The sequence below is a fragment of the Sander lucioperca genome, chromosome 19 (genome assembly GCF_008315115.2).
Source record: "Sander lucioperca isolate FBNREF2018 chromosome 19, SLUC_FBN_1.2, whole genome shotgun sequence".
NCBI lineage: Eukaryota > Metazoa > Chordata > Actinopteri > Perciformes > Percidae > Sander > Sander lucioperca.
In genome coordinates this window covers 10,762,368-10,779,833 of record NC_050191.1, presented here as the reverse complement: position 1 = coordinate 10,779,833, position 17,466 = coordinate 10,762,368, and the positions used below count along the sequence as shown (strand labels likewise).

The following is a 17,466-nucleotide window of genomic DNA, read 5'->3' as shown; positions in this document are numbered from 1 at the left end:
ATCATGGTGTTTGCTGTACTGGGTATCATTAATTGGTCAAACACAGGCCTTGAGCCTTGTCCATGATTGTCAATGATTGCCTTGTCCTGATGAAAAGATGGCAGTGGAATAAAACATTACAATACACTGCTGAAAAGTCATTACTGTGTTAGCTGGTAGATATGGAAACATTGCATAGATTTAGTTGGATGTTGCTTAGCACTTTCTCTATACTATTTTGGTTCTGATTATATTTTTTGCATTTTCCTTTTAGTGGTCATATAATAAGTAAATGATCACGGCTCAGGCCGTAGTATTGTGCTGTTCACAGGCTCAAGACAGCAGAGCTTGTATCCTCTGAAGAGCAGTTGAGCATTTCTCAAAGGCCTGCACTTGTGCCCTAATATCAGTACTGTTGGAAGCCAAAGCACGATTAATTTGATGTTTTGCTCGGGCCAAGATCAGTCGAAATCTTGGCGCTGCACATTCACAGATGATCAAAGTCTACGGAGGGGGCGAAGTTTAAGGCATTTCTTGTGTTGTGGTCGCATGCCTTCCTTTGCCAACTCTAATATCCTGGTGTTTTTGTACTTTGTTAAATTCTTAGTTGGGTTACCTCTGCTCTAACCCTGTGCTGTCTACCCCTCTAAGAACTTTTTTATGAAGGATCAGCCCCTACCCTTTGAGGGGCATGTTGATGAAGATACTCTAGGAATTAAGTAACTGGAACTGTGTCTGGTTTCTGACTGCTCTATTGTGTTGTGCAGCAGCCATCTGCTCCTCATACAGTCATATCTCTGTTGTATGGGACATTGAAAGAGGGGAACTGGAATCTGGCTCATTAATTCATAGCAGCACAACCCTCCACTTCATTGCATATTAACCAGAAATTCCTTTTTAGGGGTATATCAGTCACAGACTGGAGTTGTATGATGGCTTTTGTCTGTTGCTAGGCTGCTGTTTTTCATCTCAGACACTTACACATTCATGCTGCCATTTCCCACCAATTGGGGACCATTTATTCTTTTTTGTTTCCTCCAGTTGTCCAATTATCTTACAAAGACCCCTTTTTGTATTACAGAAATTGTACATAGGGACAACCAGATAATACATTTTGGAATTTCCCTATTGTGTAGGTTGAAGGACTTGGCTGACAAAAATGTATTTTGAGTAGAAAATAATTCTGAATTTAATGGCACTTCACAACTCAGATGGTGGTGCCTGTTCTACAGTTAATTGCATTTTGCATGGGATGAGATGCATCATCAATGCCAACATCAAAAACCATCAGCTGTCCAAATTCAGCTTGGGGGAAAAACCCTGGATGGAGTTTATCATTGCTGAAACAAGCTGATGGCAGCCATGACAGACAGCCTTTCACATTTTTATTATTCACATAATGACTGTGGGTCAGCTGGCTGGAGGGACACTATTGACTGTACATTTAGTTACATTTGTCATCGACTGTCAGCAGTTTTAGGGTTAGAAGCTAAATAATTGCCTTTTTAACCTTTTGTTTTTAATTTAATTATGACACAGTAAATGCATTTATAAAAAGTAAATACATATTAAAATGTGTATTGTTCCCTTTATTTCTTTGTTTGATTTGTTTTTATACAGGCATTTTAAATCTTCCATTGATTATATACGATACCCATAGTATCAAAATCCCATCCTCGGCTCATTATATCAGATTAACCGTCACAGTGTCTGTACAAACTATTCCTCATTTATCAAACCCTTTCTTTGGTTTCTTTGTGTCTTTGTCCTGGATGTAATCTAAGTTTTGAGTCGAGACTTAAAACTAAAATGAAAAGCTGATGAAAAAATGTTTTAATGAATTCTATAGACACTGCTGTCCATACTATTCCTGCACATATAGCACTACATCCTTAATTCTAATGCTACATTCCCTTGTTGTTATGAGCAAGCCTTTAAGCACGTATACCGACTGTCAAATAAGCTTTTGTATCAACTGATGTACAATGTAGCGCACTATAATACCTTTGATATGATTTGCTGCTGATGCACATTTAATACACACAGCAGCATTATATGGTTATATGGCTTTTTTGGTACACTGGTGACACTGGTACATTGACCAAAGAATGTATTTGGCAGAGATCTGTGTATTTCATTCAGGGATTTAGAAATCTAGTCAAGACTGGGATTTCTGGTCATTTCTTTGCTGGCTAACGGCAACAGAATTGGCAATTTCCACAGAGAATTTATAAGGTAGAAATTCATATTCTTCCAAGGATTATAGAAATGAGTGTTACAGTTTTGGGGCTACAGACAACTGATGGTGATTTTTCCCATTTCCATATAGAGTGTGCCTAACAAGTAAAAATAAACTCTTCCAACTCAAACTTGTTTTTAATGTTTCATGTATGCACGTTTCATCGGCGTATTTGTGAAAAAAAACTAACATTTAATTTACACAATATCGATGATACACTTACTAATAAGTAAGTAAGGTAGCCACTGTGGTAGCCATCCATAGATAGACAGTTTTAAGCTTAAGGATTTACTTTGCATTCCACATGTATGTTTAACATTAAAACATGAGATCTATCTATCTATCTATCTATCTATCTATCTATCTATCTATACAAAGTATGGTTACATTTGTCCTACTAAATTCATCATTTTTGTTAAAGCAGGGAACATTTTAAAGTGGAGTAGTTTTTCAGTTTCTCTAAAAAGAAACCGTTGGCGAGTTGTAGCCTGCTTGAATAGGCCTAACATTTGCAGAACATACAGTAATTAAATGTGAGTCTGATTTAATAAAGTCACAATTGATAATATTGAAATTACAAAATGAAATTAGATGGTGTTAATTTGTCTTTCCTCTTTTCAGAATATATAATATCTCTTGCTCATTTATCACATCTCTAAAGAAATTAATCCTAAAATGAATCAAGTTTCCCCTTAATAAAACTGGTATCTCCAATTGACCCCAGGCCATCACCCGCCTCCTCCCAGGAGTCCAGATTGGAGAGAGTCTTCCGGTGACAGAATGAGTTTCTTACCTGAGAGTAGATCTCATGTTGAAATGCCTTTTTAAGCTAAGATTGAATTTGGATAGATACCTGAAAACCAGTTACTTAGATATTTTTGTAAGATAATCTTAGATTGCAGTGTTTTTCTTGGAGCTCAAACCTAATCACAGCAGGTGAGATTAAGGTTAGAGTATGTACTGAATACAAAATAGCCAAAATAATTGACTTTCTTTAGAATGTAAATAGTGAAGTTAAATAGGTTGCTGATTGCTGATGTGCATTATCAATGGGTGCCTATTTTGTTTGCTGGGCTGTTTATCTTGTGCTGGGAGCTACTTTGGTGCTGCAGTGTGATTGAAAGAATATTAGCTTTAAAAGTGGGACCCCAAGTAGTCAAAAAACCTCTATCTTGACTGCTTCTTATGGACTTGATATATCCCGTTTGGTGTTTTTTTTCAAAGTCTCAAATGGGTTTTTATTGACTGGTTAAAGATGTCAAGATGCATCACAGAACAATTCAGCAAGTCTTTTGTTGTGAAACCTGTGATACAACCCTTTTTTAAGGTCTTCTGTTATATGTATTGTATTTACCTTTTGTTCATTTTAAAGGTTTAATTTTATATTTATCACCTTTTGTATTGGTCCTCTATTTAGGTGTTGCTTTCATTTATTAATTGATTGTATTAAAAATATAGTTTTTTTTTTTTTATGGCTGAGTAACACCAATGTCCTCTGGAAATATCTGTTATTTTGTGTGTGAGTGTTTCTAGTGTTGTTGTGGCAATATGTCTGATATATGTAGTCTGCTGTGACCTGTCTGACATGGGCGACCAAACTAGTTTCTCCTCTAGCGGTTAATCATTTATCTAATCTAATTGAGACCTACCTGTAGGTTCTTTGCTAATCCTTTCCAGACTATCTAGGCATTTTCTGATTGTGTGTTCCCTGATAGGGTCATACTCGATTCCATGCCAAGCTTGTGGTTAGGCTGAATCTTATTAAGAGACATCATCTCCATTAAGGTCTCAGGCTTATCGTTAATATACTTGAAGTGTTCTGATCGTCACATCTGGTTGGGGTGTGGCCCTGAGGGCTACGTATGACAGGGTTGCAGAATTAGTGCAGAGAATTACCAAATCTCAGAGCGTGCGCTGCAGCTCATGCTTCGCACAGTTTCTCCATCAATACTCTCGTCAAAGGAAAACAATTGTTTGTGTAGAAGTCCTAAGTGTTCATCCCAGACAATGTATTGAGTTACTGCAGCCAACCACATAATTCAATGACAAGACGATTTCTCTTTTCCTGACTCACTTTCCCCTCCAGTGGACTCAGTCGTCATTAACAGACCTTAATTCAATGTAAATCAGTCATCATGGTTTGTCTCTTGTTGTTGCACTCATGTCTCAGAGTGTTGCTTTTTGTAGTGGCAAGGTCAGATAAAAAAAGTAGCTCTTTCTTAACAGCATGTCTCATTAGCTGTGTGCTGTCAGTCTGCAGGTTTCCCTGTTGGTCACTGACCTCACCCCTCTGTCAGCTCTCGAGTCTGCAGAAGATGGAAAAGCAAGACCCTGGGTCTCCATCGTCTTTGTCTCCTTTGTGTTTGTGCTTTAACAGAATCAAGCTTTGGTATTGTGCTGAATCTGAGCTTGATATCCAAGTTAGTTTGTCGATGATTCCGTGTCTGCTGTATCAGCTCAAATACAAATTTAAGATTTGTTTTTCTGTCACTTCACAAAATGCCTTTTGCTAGAAAAAGACCAAACTAAAATCTGTCTTACTGACCTGTAAACCTACAATATTTTATTTGTTCTAATTTATAGCAAAAATGTCAGAATGCTTCAACGGGAGAAGATTGATTGTTTATGTCTCACAACTGTGTCCTACTCAGTTTATGAAATGCACTCCAAATAAAGCATTCATCTGCCTGCACCTCTGGCCTTGGTAATACACCCATCCTCCACCGTTGACAGTTGAAGAACAAGCTGCACCCACTCACAGAGGGAAACATGTTGACTGTTGTATAATGGCTACACACAACATGGACTCAATGACTAATGTTTGTGTACCTCAGTTTGCTTTGAATTTTTTAGTTTTCTTCAAAGTCTCCAAGACATTACGCAACATCTGATGATGCACGGCACTTCTATACAGTAAAGGTCGGATTCACTGTAGAGAGAGCGGGTGAAAATGTGGCTGTATCGAGTGTAGCGGCTCATTTTATTTGTTCTGCTTGCCTGCTTTCGTTGTGCCTTCCAGGCTCAGAGCTGATGTACTCAGTGAAAGGAACATGCAACCTCTGGGTCAGGTCAACAGGTGTTTTTCTTCAGATGTTCTTTGGACTTTTGTTTTTATTCTGCGTTTGTCCACTTATTTAGGCTGCTCTCTACCTTTAGTCTCTAACTTTTCTGTATGACCCATGGAGATGTCAAGACATCCTTTCCCTCCAGCCCTCATAGTACAAATTCACTCTTTTCTGGAATGCTTCCTTTTTCAAAATTTTTAATTTAACATTTTTAATAATTTCTGTGCTGTGCTTATTTCAAACCTGCAGTGCGGAACTTTTGTCTCCCCCCTCTGGCAGAGGGAGTAATAACACAAACACTGTGACACGTGCCCTTATATTGTGTTCACACCGGCTGCGTAAATTCATTTTGCGTCCCGTCACCTGCGTGAGTTTGATCGCTCAAGTTGAAATATTTCAACTCTCGTGGATATGAGAATGACACAAATTTCACGTGTTTGCATCGTGTCATTCGCTTCGCCCATCATGCGTGAATTTGCGTCTATGCATTGACTGTACTGAATGTAATCGCGACACGCATTTCGAAACACAGGCTGCGTGAACACAGCATTAGTCCCTTGTCTATTTTCAGCGCTCTCCAACAAAGAAAAGCTACACCAGTGGTGATCCATGTTTGTCCTCGTTGTCTATTTTGTTTACATGGATGCTTACGATTTTTCTGCCATACTTCTAGCTGCTGCCCCTTTTTTGCTCTGGCTGTTTGACGTAAAATGCATCACTTCCGGTGCGCTAGCTCAGGAAATTCAACAAACACCACAACACCGATATACTGCGAAATACAGAGAGCTTTCCCTTCCAGTAAGTTCATTTACTGTATATGTAAAAGTCCTGCACTCCAGCTTCAAACTGACTTTCTCCTCACTTTTTGTGTAAGGCCATATACACTACCATAATACTATAGCTATTGTGTGTATTTTTCAGTGGTGGAATGTATCTAAGTACATGAAGTACTGTACTTTAGTACAAATTTGAGGTACTTTACTTGAGTATTTCCATTTTCTGCTACTTTACTTTTACTCCACAATTCAGAGAAAAATATTGTAGTTTTTACTACAACGTTTATCTGACAGCTTAAGTCTTACAAAAACTTAGTTTTACAAAGGACAATAAAACTGTTTTTGGACACATCTAAGCTTAAAGCTTAGTGGCTATTTCACATGCCAGCGGTTGGTTGACTGAAATCTGAGAGCTGACATTACCAGGAGACTTCTGTGGTGCCCGATGGACTGGAAAATATCACACTGTGTATTCTATGAATATGTTTTTCACCCTTCTTCTATGAACTCTGAAGCATTGGCTTAACCGTTTAAGCTGTCTGTCCTTTGACAGAATGTAACATTTGGGAGGACATGTCATGCTGTTAAGTTTGTATTCCACTCAAAAGTGGAACTTGGCAAGCTAGGCTAACTAGCTTCCACTCTGAAAGTGGACAAACACAAGGAAATGTGTATATATTTATTTCAGGTTGAGTTAAAAAATCATTACATATGTAATAGAAAAAAAACATAAAATCATCCTCACTTATCAGGGGGTTGATAATAGACCATCACTGTTTCATGGAAGGTTGTTTTGACCAGAGCTTTTAGCAACAGCAACTAAAAATTTCCTTTTTTAATCACTTCTGTAAGAGCTATTTGTTAATTTGTGTTTAATTGGCAACTGTTCTGCTAACCCATTAGCGTAATTAATGAATTGATTTTGACAGTTTCACATTCATTGACAGTTTTAGCTCAATAAGTATATATATATATATATATATATATATATATATATATATATATATATATATATATCTATATATCTATATCTATATCTCTTCAGTCAAACATTCTTCTCTGTCTGACAGTAGCAGCTCAGGGCAGAGACAGTCTCTTCTCCTACTGTGTCTTAGACAGCATACATACAGCAGCATGCTGTTGGAGCTCAAAGAAGGGCTCCGTCCCTCCTAGTTGTTACCTCTTCACACGGACTCTCTGTCTGCATGAATGTGACTGAATGTGTCTGAGTATGTGGGCTTGGCTCGTCACCTCTGTGTGTTTGTGGTTGTCTGTTTATCTTTTCTCTCCCGGAGACGGGGCGGTGAGGTGTCTAACTATCTTCAGTCCCATCCATGCAACATGATAATTTAATCCGGTTTGGTTTATTTGTTTAGCATTACCTATATTATTGTCCATTTCACTATTCTGTCCTAACAACATTGCAGCCTCAATTGTCCTAATGGCCTTGCATGTGGCTATGACCTGAGCGTAACTATTCAATTTTAAAAATGCTTAACAAAAGTATATGAATTAAATACTACAGCGTGCAGTCATTGAGCCCTATTTTAACGATCTAAGCGCACGGCGTAAAGCACCTGGTGCAGGTGCGTGTACAAATCCACTTTTGCTAGTTTAATGGCCGAAAAAAGGGTCCGTGCGCCAGGCACATGGCTCATAAGGGTTGTACTTAGTGTCTTAATTAATCATAGGTGTGTTTTGTGTGTAACATGCAATAAACCAATCAGAGTGTTATCTCCCATTCCCTTTAAAAGCCAGGCGTGTTTGTACCTTGGCGCATTGCTATTATGATACTATTTCACATTGTAATATTTTTATTTTTAATATTTTGTTATTTGTTAAAATAACAATGAAATGCTGCATTATTGACTTTAGACCAGGTTTTTGTTGGTCAATGGCGTAATCACTCTGCGCTGCCTCAACATAATAATACGCCCAGAATGCACCTGAACACACCTCCCTGTATGACCAGCACACCCATGGGCGCACAGATGGGCGCAGGTGTATTTGCTGTTTAAACAACATGGGCGCTGGACCCTTGCATTGGGATTTGCTCTGCGCCAGGTGCGCCATGGTCTCTATTTTCCTTAAAAATATCCTTTTCCATTAAGTTAAAAATTATTAGACAATTAATTCATTAATTGAATCAGAATATTAATCTCCAGCTGTTTTGATAATATATTAATAATTTGAAAATTGAAATGGCATAATTAAAAATTGACATGTAAGCTCCCACAGTGTCCCTTAGCCTGAGCTCAGATTATGAATTTCAGTGCGATGATTTCTTGCTCCCTGTAGTCTTTATCGTCTTGCTGCTAACTTGCTGCTAACTTTTTCTAATTTCATGGTAGGAAGTGTTAGGTGCTAGTCACCCATCATGACACTTGTCCTGTTCACCGCAGGTTCTTTTTTATACCACAATTCAATTTCATGCTGTGCCCCGATATTTCTAATCTTATACCTTCCCCTGGTATGGTTTAATCTTTAAAATGTTAATGTCTCTGTTCATCTTTTCCCTGTCACCACAAATGAATGTGTAAAATGTAATCGTCCTTTTTATGAACTGTCCAATATCCATCAAAAGATAAGATGTCAGAGGACGTTAAACTTCTCCAGACGGTAACCTTGTTTGACTTCAGGCCAGACAGTGGTTTAGCAGCCCTGCCCATACACTCTGATGTGGACTTTTCGTTTAATAGGGAACTGCGTACTGGCTTCAGAGGACCATTCACATTAGGCTTGAAAGGAGCCTCCAGCAACATCCCTGTGGTCTGACTGGAATATCAATCCATCCTTTCCGCCTTTGATTCAGCCCCCGCACCTAAACCTCCTCAGAGCTACGAGGATGAGGAAAGCACAAAGGCTTCAGAAATGGAAAGTGCGTCATATCATTTCAGGTGTGCTGATGAAAAGCTGACGATATATATATATATATATATATATATATATATATATATATATATATATATATATATATATATATATATATATATATATATATACACATACACAGAAAGTGAGCCACGGCATTGCTATGTTTATGTGACCATGCTCCATTGTCTTTCTTGCAAATGCATATTAATAAACCATAAGGTGTAGACATATTTTAAATACATGATACATACGTGTTGACTCATATTGCTTATTGCTTTAAGAAACGTACAGGCCTTTACTCTTTATCTGTTATTCAAAATCAAGGTCAGAAGTGTAATTTGCCCACCTGCGATGCTTTATTGCCAACCCCTTATGTTAACTATGTTAACTGCCACTGTACTGTTAAATATAATCTATATACTTGACTTGCGGGATTGCTTGGGTGCCGCTGGAAATTCCGCCGGATGCATGTATTTTCCGTTATCTTCCGCTTTCTTAGTGTTGGAATTTTAAACTCCGGTGGATTTATGAGGACTATGGTTGACTTCTCCTCAAATCGCTGCATGGTAAATTGAGACAGTTAGCTAGACTATCTGTCCAATCGGAGTTTTCTCGCACGACTATTTTGCAACGGTTCCGTGCGGAGCATGGCGCCGCCCAAGACGATTGTGATTGGTTTAAAGAAATGCCATTAAACCAGAGCAAAATATTCCCTAGTTTCAGCTCCTCAGATGTGAAAGTTGGCAGCTTTTCTCTGTTTTTAATCACTGTGAAATTAGTATAATTAGGTTTTGGAGTGTTGGTTGGACAAGCAAGACATTTGAATCAACTTAATAAAGAAAATGATCATTAGATGCAGCCCTAGATCTGACAAAAAACAGTGTGGTCGCTGTTACCGCTTTGTTTTCACATTGTCACTGGAGCAACAAGAGGTTGATGTTTAAGGTTCCTTTTTAATTGAAGGTGCTTCTTGTGTTTGTAATTATTTGAAAGGGGCACTACGCAACCACTGTGAATGTAGTTTGAGTCCTTGGGTTGTGTGTGGTTTTATTAAATTTTTCTTTTACTTTGGCCTTTTGTGAAATGAGCCCAAACATGAAACACTGGAGAGGAAAATGGTCTGACTTCCATCACCCGGACACCTTGAGAAGAAAGACATTGTTTCGCATGTTAGCAGTTGATTTGTCCCCCCTCCGAGCTCTTGCGTTGCCCCATCTCTGCCCTGGAGTCTGCAATGAAAGCTTGATCTCTTAATGGGGCTTTGCTGTTTGCCTCCGCCCACACAACCCTACTGTACCAGGCTCAACTTTGTGTTTCCTTTCTAAAAGGTTACCATGAAAGCAGGGTTGCTGCTCCCTTTCTGCATTATCGCTCCAAGGAACTTCCTTACTGTAGGAGGATGTGTGAGTGGAAGTCTTCTTTCTGCTCATCTCTCCATCCAGGGTTCACTGTGCTCGACGAAGGTGGTGGGTGGGTGTGCTAAGATGGCATGAGAACTGAAATGGAACTCCCAGATCTTACCGCCTACATGCCGTTCCCTCATAAAGGCACCCGTTCTTTTTGGTCTGGCTATCTGCCTTCTCCATGTCAGCATGGTTGTCAAGCTTTGTGTGATCTGCTGTGACTCATTCATCATTCTGGAGAGCACTGATGTTGCTCTGCTTTCTTTGCAGATACAGCAGAGACCGAACGGTTTTATGTGTCTGTAGTTAAATGTACACGGCGCTCTTCTGAGGGCTGATGACTTCACTTCATCCATCTCTGAAACACATCTTTTGAGAAGCAGTGATGTTTTGCATCAAAGTATTTTGTGAAAAGGTGAAGTCATCCTGCGGTATAAATATAACAGACACAGGATATTTTTCTCTATTAAAATCAGAGTGCTCTGCAGCTAGAGAGCCACGGTTTGCAGAGTTTCACCAAACCAACTATAGGTTCTATTTGCTAAAGAGAGCCGAAGTGAGACCAGAACGTCGGTGTTCTGTTTGATAAGTAAGGGAACCATTCCCAACCACATTTAGGTGTGTTTGCATCCACCTGTTCTAATGTGCATCTTCAATTTACGCATAAAAACATCTTGAGTAGAAACGCTGGAAATTTGAGTGCAATGGAAAAACCCTTTGTGAATAAATCAGGACATGAATGTTTGTTTTTTCGTGTGGGTTCCCATTTGTTTGTATCGTGCATGCAGGGTAAGCATGTGGGTGACACTGACCGTTTGTGGCGGCAACAAGCGAAGACACGTAGCATTGTGCCAATAAAGGCAGGAGAGAAGACTGCAAGCTAGCAAACATGGATGTTAACAATGCACAATTAAATTCTTTTTTTTTTTTTTTTTTTTTTTTTTTTAAATCTGCTTTGTAAATGTTTTATGAGAAAGAAATTTCTTTTGGGTTTCGGTAAGAAGCACTGCATGTAAACATAACTTTTCGTTTGTTTACAAGAAAACTCTTTAACATGGCACTTCAACAAAGGAAAGTAAACCTTAAAAACACCTTTCATTTTTTTCTACCGAAGAAATAATCAATGAGAGATCGCATTGAGTTTATTGTATTGCAGAAGCTAGCCAGGACGGGACGCCACTTAAAACATAAGCTCTGTAGATTTCACGTAATAATTCAGACATTTGTGTCTTCATACTAGTATATTGCATCTTCATACACTACCGGTCAAAAGTTTGGGGTCATTTAGAAATTTCCATTCCACTCCATTATAGACAGAATACCAGCTGATCTGAGTGGGTGGCTGATCTTTAATGCAATATCTAAATTGCCCATTATCAGCAACCATTCATCCAATGTTCCAAAGGTGCATTCTGTTTACTAATGTGATATCATTTTAAAAGGCTAACTGAGAAAACATTGGAGAACCCTTTTGCAATTATGTAAACACATAATGTAATCTGAAAACTGCTGCCCTGGTTAAAAGAACAATGCAACTGATCTCAGCTGGTATTCTGTCTATAATGGAGTGGAATGGAAATGTCTAAGTGACCCCAAACTTTTGACCAGTAGTGTACATCTCAGAAATATAGATACATGTCCTACTTTGCAGCAAATATTATCTGATGTATTACACAGTTGTATCTGCTCACTTCAAATAGATTTTTTGAGAAAGACTAAATCTGCATCTCCAAGTAGCAGATGTCTCCCTGAGGCTAGTTAATTGATGCATCAATGTCTTGATCAATATGGCAACATAAATGTTGCAGGAGCTTGTAATTCCTGCCACTCTGTGTTGTTTCTTGTACAATATAATCTTTCTGTTTTCTGTGTTTTGTTAAAATTGAATTTAGTTGGTTTACCATCTCGGAACCCATCAGCTATTGGCCTGACGACGATTTAGCTTCTGGGGCAAGGTTCAAAATTAGCACCATCTACTAACCAAATGCATGTCCCACTTTGTAGCCAATATTATCTGATGTATTATACAGTTGTATCTGCTCACTTCAAAGAGATTTTTTGAGAAAGACTAAATGTGTCGTCATAGATGGTTATCCACCGAGCAGCTGAGACAGACCAGTTTGGTCTAATGCTGGGAAGAATGTGTCAAAGGCATTTTTTACAGGAGAGCCTGCAGTGCTGCTGTGTATGAAATGGTTAACCAGTCTTGCATGAAGTGCAAATGTAGTTATGTTATATTAACACGCTTTCTTGTATTTGTGATTGAAGGTTATAATTTGGTCTGTCCCAAAGCATCACCAGGACAGATGATGACGATCTGTTATCTCCTGCGTAGTGAATGTGTCTTGGCTCTGATGATTGTTGACAGTCTCCATATCTCCTCAACACGTTGCTATCTCCTAGTCAACAGGCACTTAAATTGACCATGCCTGCTGATTGAAATCAGAGCTGGACAGAGATGCATGCATTGTTAATTAAAATGTAATCATTTCATTTTACTGTCGCCTTTCATTCAGACAGGAGACGACTTACAATATGTTATATAAGGGCACTCAAAGCACAGTGTTGTTGTTCCACCTTTCAATACCTCCCTGCATGGCTAAAATGCATTCCTCTCTGCTTTAGTTCATCTTGATGGCCTGGATAGGATACCTGATATGTGCTGCAGTGCACTAATGCATTTGCTTTCTGTTTTATTGGCCAAGGCTATTTCCTGCCTGCCTAAATATATTAACCATATGTATGCACATACAGAATAGCAAAGATCACTTGACAAGTTTTCATACAAAGTAATTCAATAGAATCAATATTTTTGCAATGATGATCAGCAGTGATTCTCCGGTCTCTGTTCATATCTACTCTTTAAAAAGCATTGAGATTCTGCTCTGTGTACTTATGCAATCATATATTAGATTTAGCATTTGGTATTACAGTATAGCCGAACATTTTCCAAGGCAAATGATAGGTGTTGGATTGATTTCCTACCTTACAAGCGTAGTATGGAAATAAACTCTGTTCAGAACGGTCATCCATCACAAAGAGCACAACATAACGTACAACTTAATGCACAGTTTTATTTTTGTGAAAGTGACATGGTTTAATTTACTGTGCAGTTTCATCTCATATCTCGTGTTCACTTTTTAAATTGATTTGAAAGTCTTGCATTTCAGTTACAAAAGTGTCACTCTTTTAAATCTTAAATCAGTCAAATCTGAACACACATTGTCATTAGCAGATAAACGTCAATAAATCAACTGTGAAGAATTAAGGGGGGTGAAATTTTCCTAAAATTCTGAAAACCTGATTCTCTTAAGGTGTAGCGTGCATGATAAATTATTTAGCCAATGTACTGAAGGTGGTTATGGCATTTTAAATGTTTTAGTAAAATTGTCTTTGCTGTTATAAGGCCATATGCCATGGACAGTCTTTGTGGCACTGTGGTCTTTTTCCTACGTTTGTTCAATGGTCTTAGTGGAGGGTGAGTTTAAACGTTTCAGTTGATCATATAGGAACAATATTTTTCTTTTTTTAAATCACAAATTGACTTCAAACAAACATCTAATTTATTTGGTTCTGAGGTGAAAAAAAATAGGCAGGTGCTGTTTAACAAAATGCCTTACTCAAAGATAACTGGAGGGAAAAAAAGTTTTAGTGTAATTGTATTTTTCATGCAGTTGCTGGAAAATAAAACACCTTTTAGTTTCGGGGGAAGAAGTTTGATAGTAGACGGGGAAGGAAAGGGGTTATTTAAAAGAAAAGTCAAAAAGGAAAGCACTCTTATATTGGGGGATCTGTTCATCTGTTTCCTTATGCAGATTGTATATTCAGCCTTATTTTAGTGCCTCTAATTTTCCTTGCTGTAGTTGCCATGGCTGTTGATGTGCTCCATGATGTAGAAAATTTGCTTTTGTCATGCAGTAGCTCTGCCACATCTCCTGAGCATTCCTCTTTTAATATGGTGCTGTAGGTTCCTTTTCTCTACTACACCATTGGTGGTTGGTGTTAATGAAGGACATGAAAACGACTCTTTTCAGTCTTCAGGAACTTAATGATTTGTTGCTATTCTGTTCCTCAACTTGGGCTGTCAAGTTACATATATTGATCTTGCAGTCATGCATTGTCAATCAAAGAGATTAGTGCTTAGTTTCAGGGTTAGATGGAGCAAAACAAGGTCCTAGACTTTTTATCTGCCTTCCAGTTATGTTAAAACTTTGCTTACTTTTAGAGGTTGGTATTGTTGGCAGACTCCATACATAGCTGTAGTTGACTTTATAAATCAATGTCATTTCATGTGTTCCCAGCTAAAGCTTTCAGCTATCCATCTTGTCATTTATCATTGTTTCTTGGCTGAAACTGTGTCCTCCTTATTTTCTATTTTTCAGCTACTGGAAGGCAGCTTCACGTCCCAGGTCAGCCATGAAGTCGACGGGCTTATCTTCCAGCCATGCGGGGTAAGCCTTGATTTATGTTTGACAATCTGTATTTTTCAAAGCTGTAGCCTCTTTGCCACAGGTTGTCAGACAAAGCTTTTTCTTCCACTGAGCTCCTACATAAGAATCGTACAGCTTGTCACTACCACCTGCCGTTTGTCACTTTTTATATCAGTCTTGCCCTCTGTTATTGTAAAGGAAACCACACTCCTACATGAATCCACATAAACACAGGGCTCTCTGTAAGAGGCTGATCAGTAATACAGACGCATGGCAGTTTGTGTTAGGACGGAAACGGCCTTAGTAAGAATACCAACCAATTTACTTGGTTGTTAAAACCGCAGAAAATCTGTCTGATCTGTGGCCGTAATAAAAAAAAAATAATAATTGTGTTTTAATGAAATCAATGGTACGAGACTTGTCACTGGCCTTGATAAAAATGAATTTGTTGATATTAATAGTAACAGTTTTTTAGCTGGCTGTAAGTATGTGTACTCCATATTTAATGGATTGGATGCAAAGGTACCTGGAGTCACATTAGCACGTAAGATAATTCTTAGTTGTTTTAAAGCAAAACTAGTGACAGTCTTTGTCCCTCTTGTTGTTGAGCATTTTCAGTTTTTGCTCTCCTCTGTGATTTCTGAAGTAATTATAATACAGTGTATATCTGTGGCAATAGCTATCACGTAGCAACAGTTCTCAGGAGGGCTGGAAATTAAATTTGGAGGAGGCAAGTTTACACCGCTGCACTTTATCTCCACCACAACATGAGCTGAGATGATCTGCATCTCCAAGTAGCAGAGGTCTCCCTGAGGCTAGTTAATTGATGCATCAATGTCTTGATCAATATGGCAACATAAATGTTGCAGGAGCTTGTAATTCCTGCCACTCTGTGTTGTTTCTTTTACAATATAATCTTTCTGTTTTTCTGTATTTTGTTAAAATTGAATTTAGTTGGTTTACCATCTCGGAACCCATCAGCTTTTGGCCTGACGACGATTTAGCCTCTGGGGCAAGGTACAAAATTAGTACCATCTACTAACCAAATGCTGATAAAATATGTAAGGGGCTGGTAGATTTGCTTCACTCACCAGCCAAAAAAACAATGGTAATCTATTGAGTGGCTGGTAGTCGATATCCATGACGCTCCACTTCCGGGATTGCTCCCGTGCCGCTGGAAATTCTGCAGGATGTTACTCCTTTCGGCCGGATGTCCGTTACCAAACGCTTTCTGTGTTTGAATTTTAAACCCCGGTGGATTTATGAGGACTATGGTTAACTGCTCCTCAGATCTCTGCAGGGCAAATCCAGACAGCTAGCTAGACTATCTGTCCAATCTGAGTTTTCTCTTGCACGACTAAAACAACTTTTGAACGTACATGTTACACCAAAACAATTTCCAATTTTACAGAGGCATCGTGGCTCTCTCCGGTGCTTAGCGACGGCCATAACAAATTGGCATTGGTTTAAAGAAATGCCAATAAACTAGAGCACGTTTTTTTTTCTCCCATCCCGGTATGCTGTGTGGACTAGCCAGACCCTCCTTCACAGCGCTGTGGAGGAAGGTCTGTCAAAGCAAGACTAAGTGGCAGGTAAAATTTGAACATTCGCTAGCCGTTTGGCAGGTGGACGAAAAAGTAAAATTTGAACCCTGCTCTGGGGGCAACAGGTAATATTTCTAGGGTTCCGATGTAGCCAGTGGATATTCGGGCCAAGACTTCCTCTTCCGTGCGCCGGTCATTGTTAACAGTTTGAGTCAATACTTCTTGTAGGTGTTTTAGGTCCAGACGACATTTCGGCTATTCTCTATAAACAGATATCTACATATGAATGCAGATAAATAAATAAAAAGCTAAATCCTCATCAGACGATAGGTCCTGAGATTACATTTTGGCCAATGCGTTCTCCCTCTTTTGCTCTCCATGTGGACTGTTTACCTGCAAGCAACCAAAGCCTGCTCAACGTGATTGGTCAATACTACTCCGACCACAAACGGAAACCAGAACACTTTTGATACCAAAATCGTGTCCTGTTGCCCACAGATTCTGCATTCATATGCAGATACCTGTTTTTAGAGATTAGTTTGGAATGCTAATTAGATTTAGTTGAGTTGATTTCCAATTTATAAAACTTTTGGGGGAATATTGTGCAGTTCAATGGAAGAGATACTAATTATGTAATTTTTTTAGATGCACATTAGCAAGAGATGCTTTAGAGAATATTTTTAGGAGATTGTATTGAATTTCCAAATTATACACAATCCTGACCATAGAATTGTTTTAGATTAAGAACACTAGGGTTGATGCAGTCAGCTATTGATTTATTGTCCTCTGTAGCTTCAGTGAATTTGATGGATCAAACCTGGAGAAAGGTGTTGAAAGCACCGTGGCACTCTGGGCTTAAGGATGTGGCATTTATCGAACCGGCTGAGGAAATTGCAACAATATCATCCCCATCCCAGTCATGGATTAGGAATATACTGTTAACCAGGGTTTGTGATTTGTTTTGGCAGGTGCTTTTGAAATGATTGCTGTTCAACAAGCAGGAATAGAAAGCCGGGAGGATGTGCAAATGTTCTGTCAAATAGAAAACTGATTGCATGGACAGGTCGTCATTCAGACAAATCCATTCTGTTGACAGGTTGTTTTTTTCTCACCCCTTTTTTGTATAATTCTCGCCTTTTGAATTGGATGGAAGTCC

The 17,466-nt window shown here is 38.7% G+C and overlaps 1 protein-coding gene and 1 long non-coding RNA gene across 2 annotated transcripts in view; both read left to right on the top strand.

The window, feature by feature from the left end:
• rngtt (RNA guanylyltransferase and 5'-phosphatase) overlaps positions 1-17,466 on the top strand; it is an 89,099-nt gene that overhangs the window by 44,994 nt on the left and 26,639 nt on the right. Inside the window, exon 12 of the mRNA XM_031321998.2 lies at positions 14,719-14,787. Coding sequence (XP_031177858.1) covers positions 14,719-14,787 — 69 coding nt within the window. The remainder of the gene's footprint in view (positions 1-14,718; positions 14,788-17,466) is intronic.
• On the top strand, positions 15,377-16,397 carry LOC118493846. The gene is made up of 2 exons (XR_004895876.1): positions 15,377-15,893; positions 16,359-16,397. It is a non-coding gene; the product is annotated as an uncharacterized LOC118493846 (long non-coding RNA).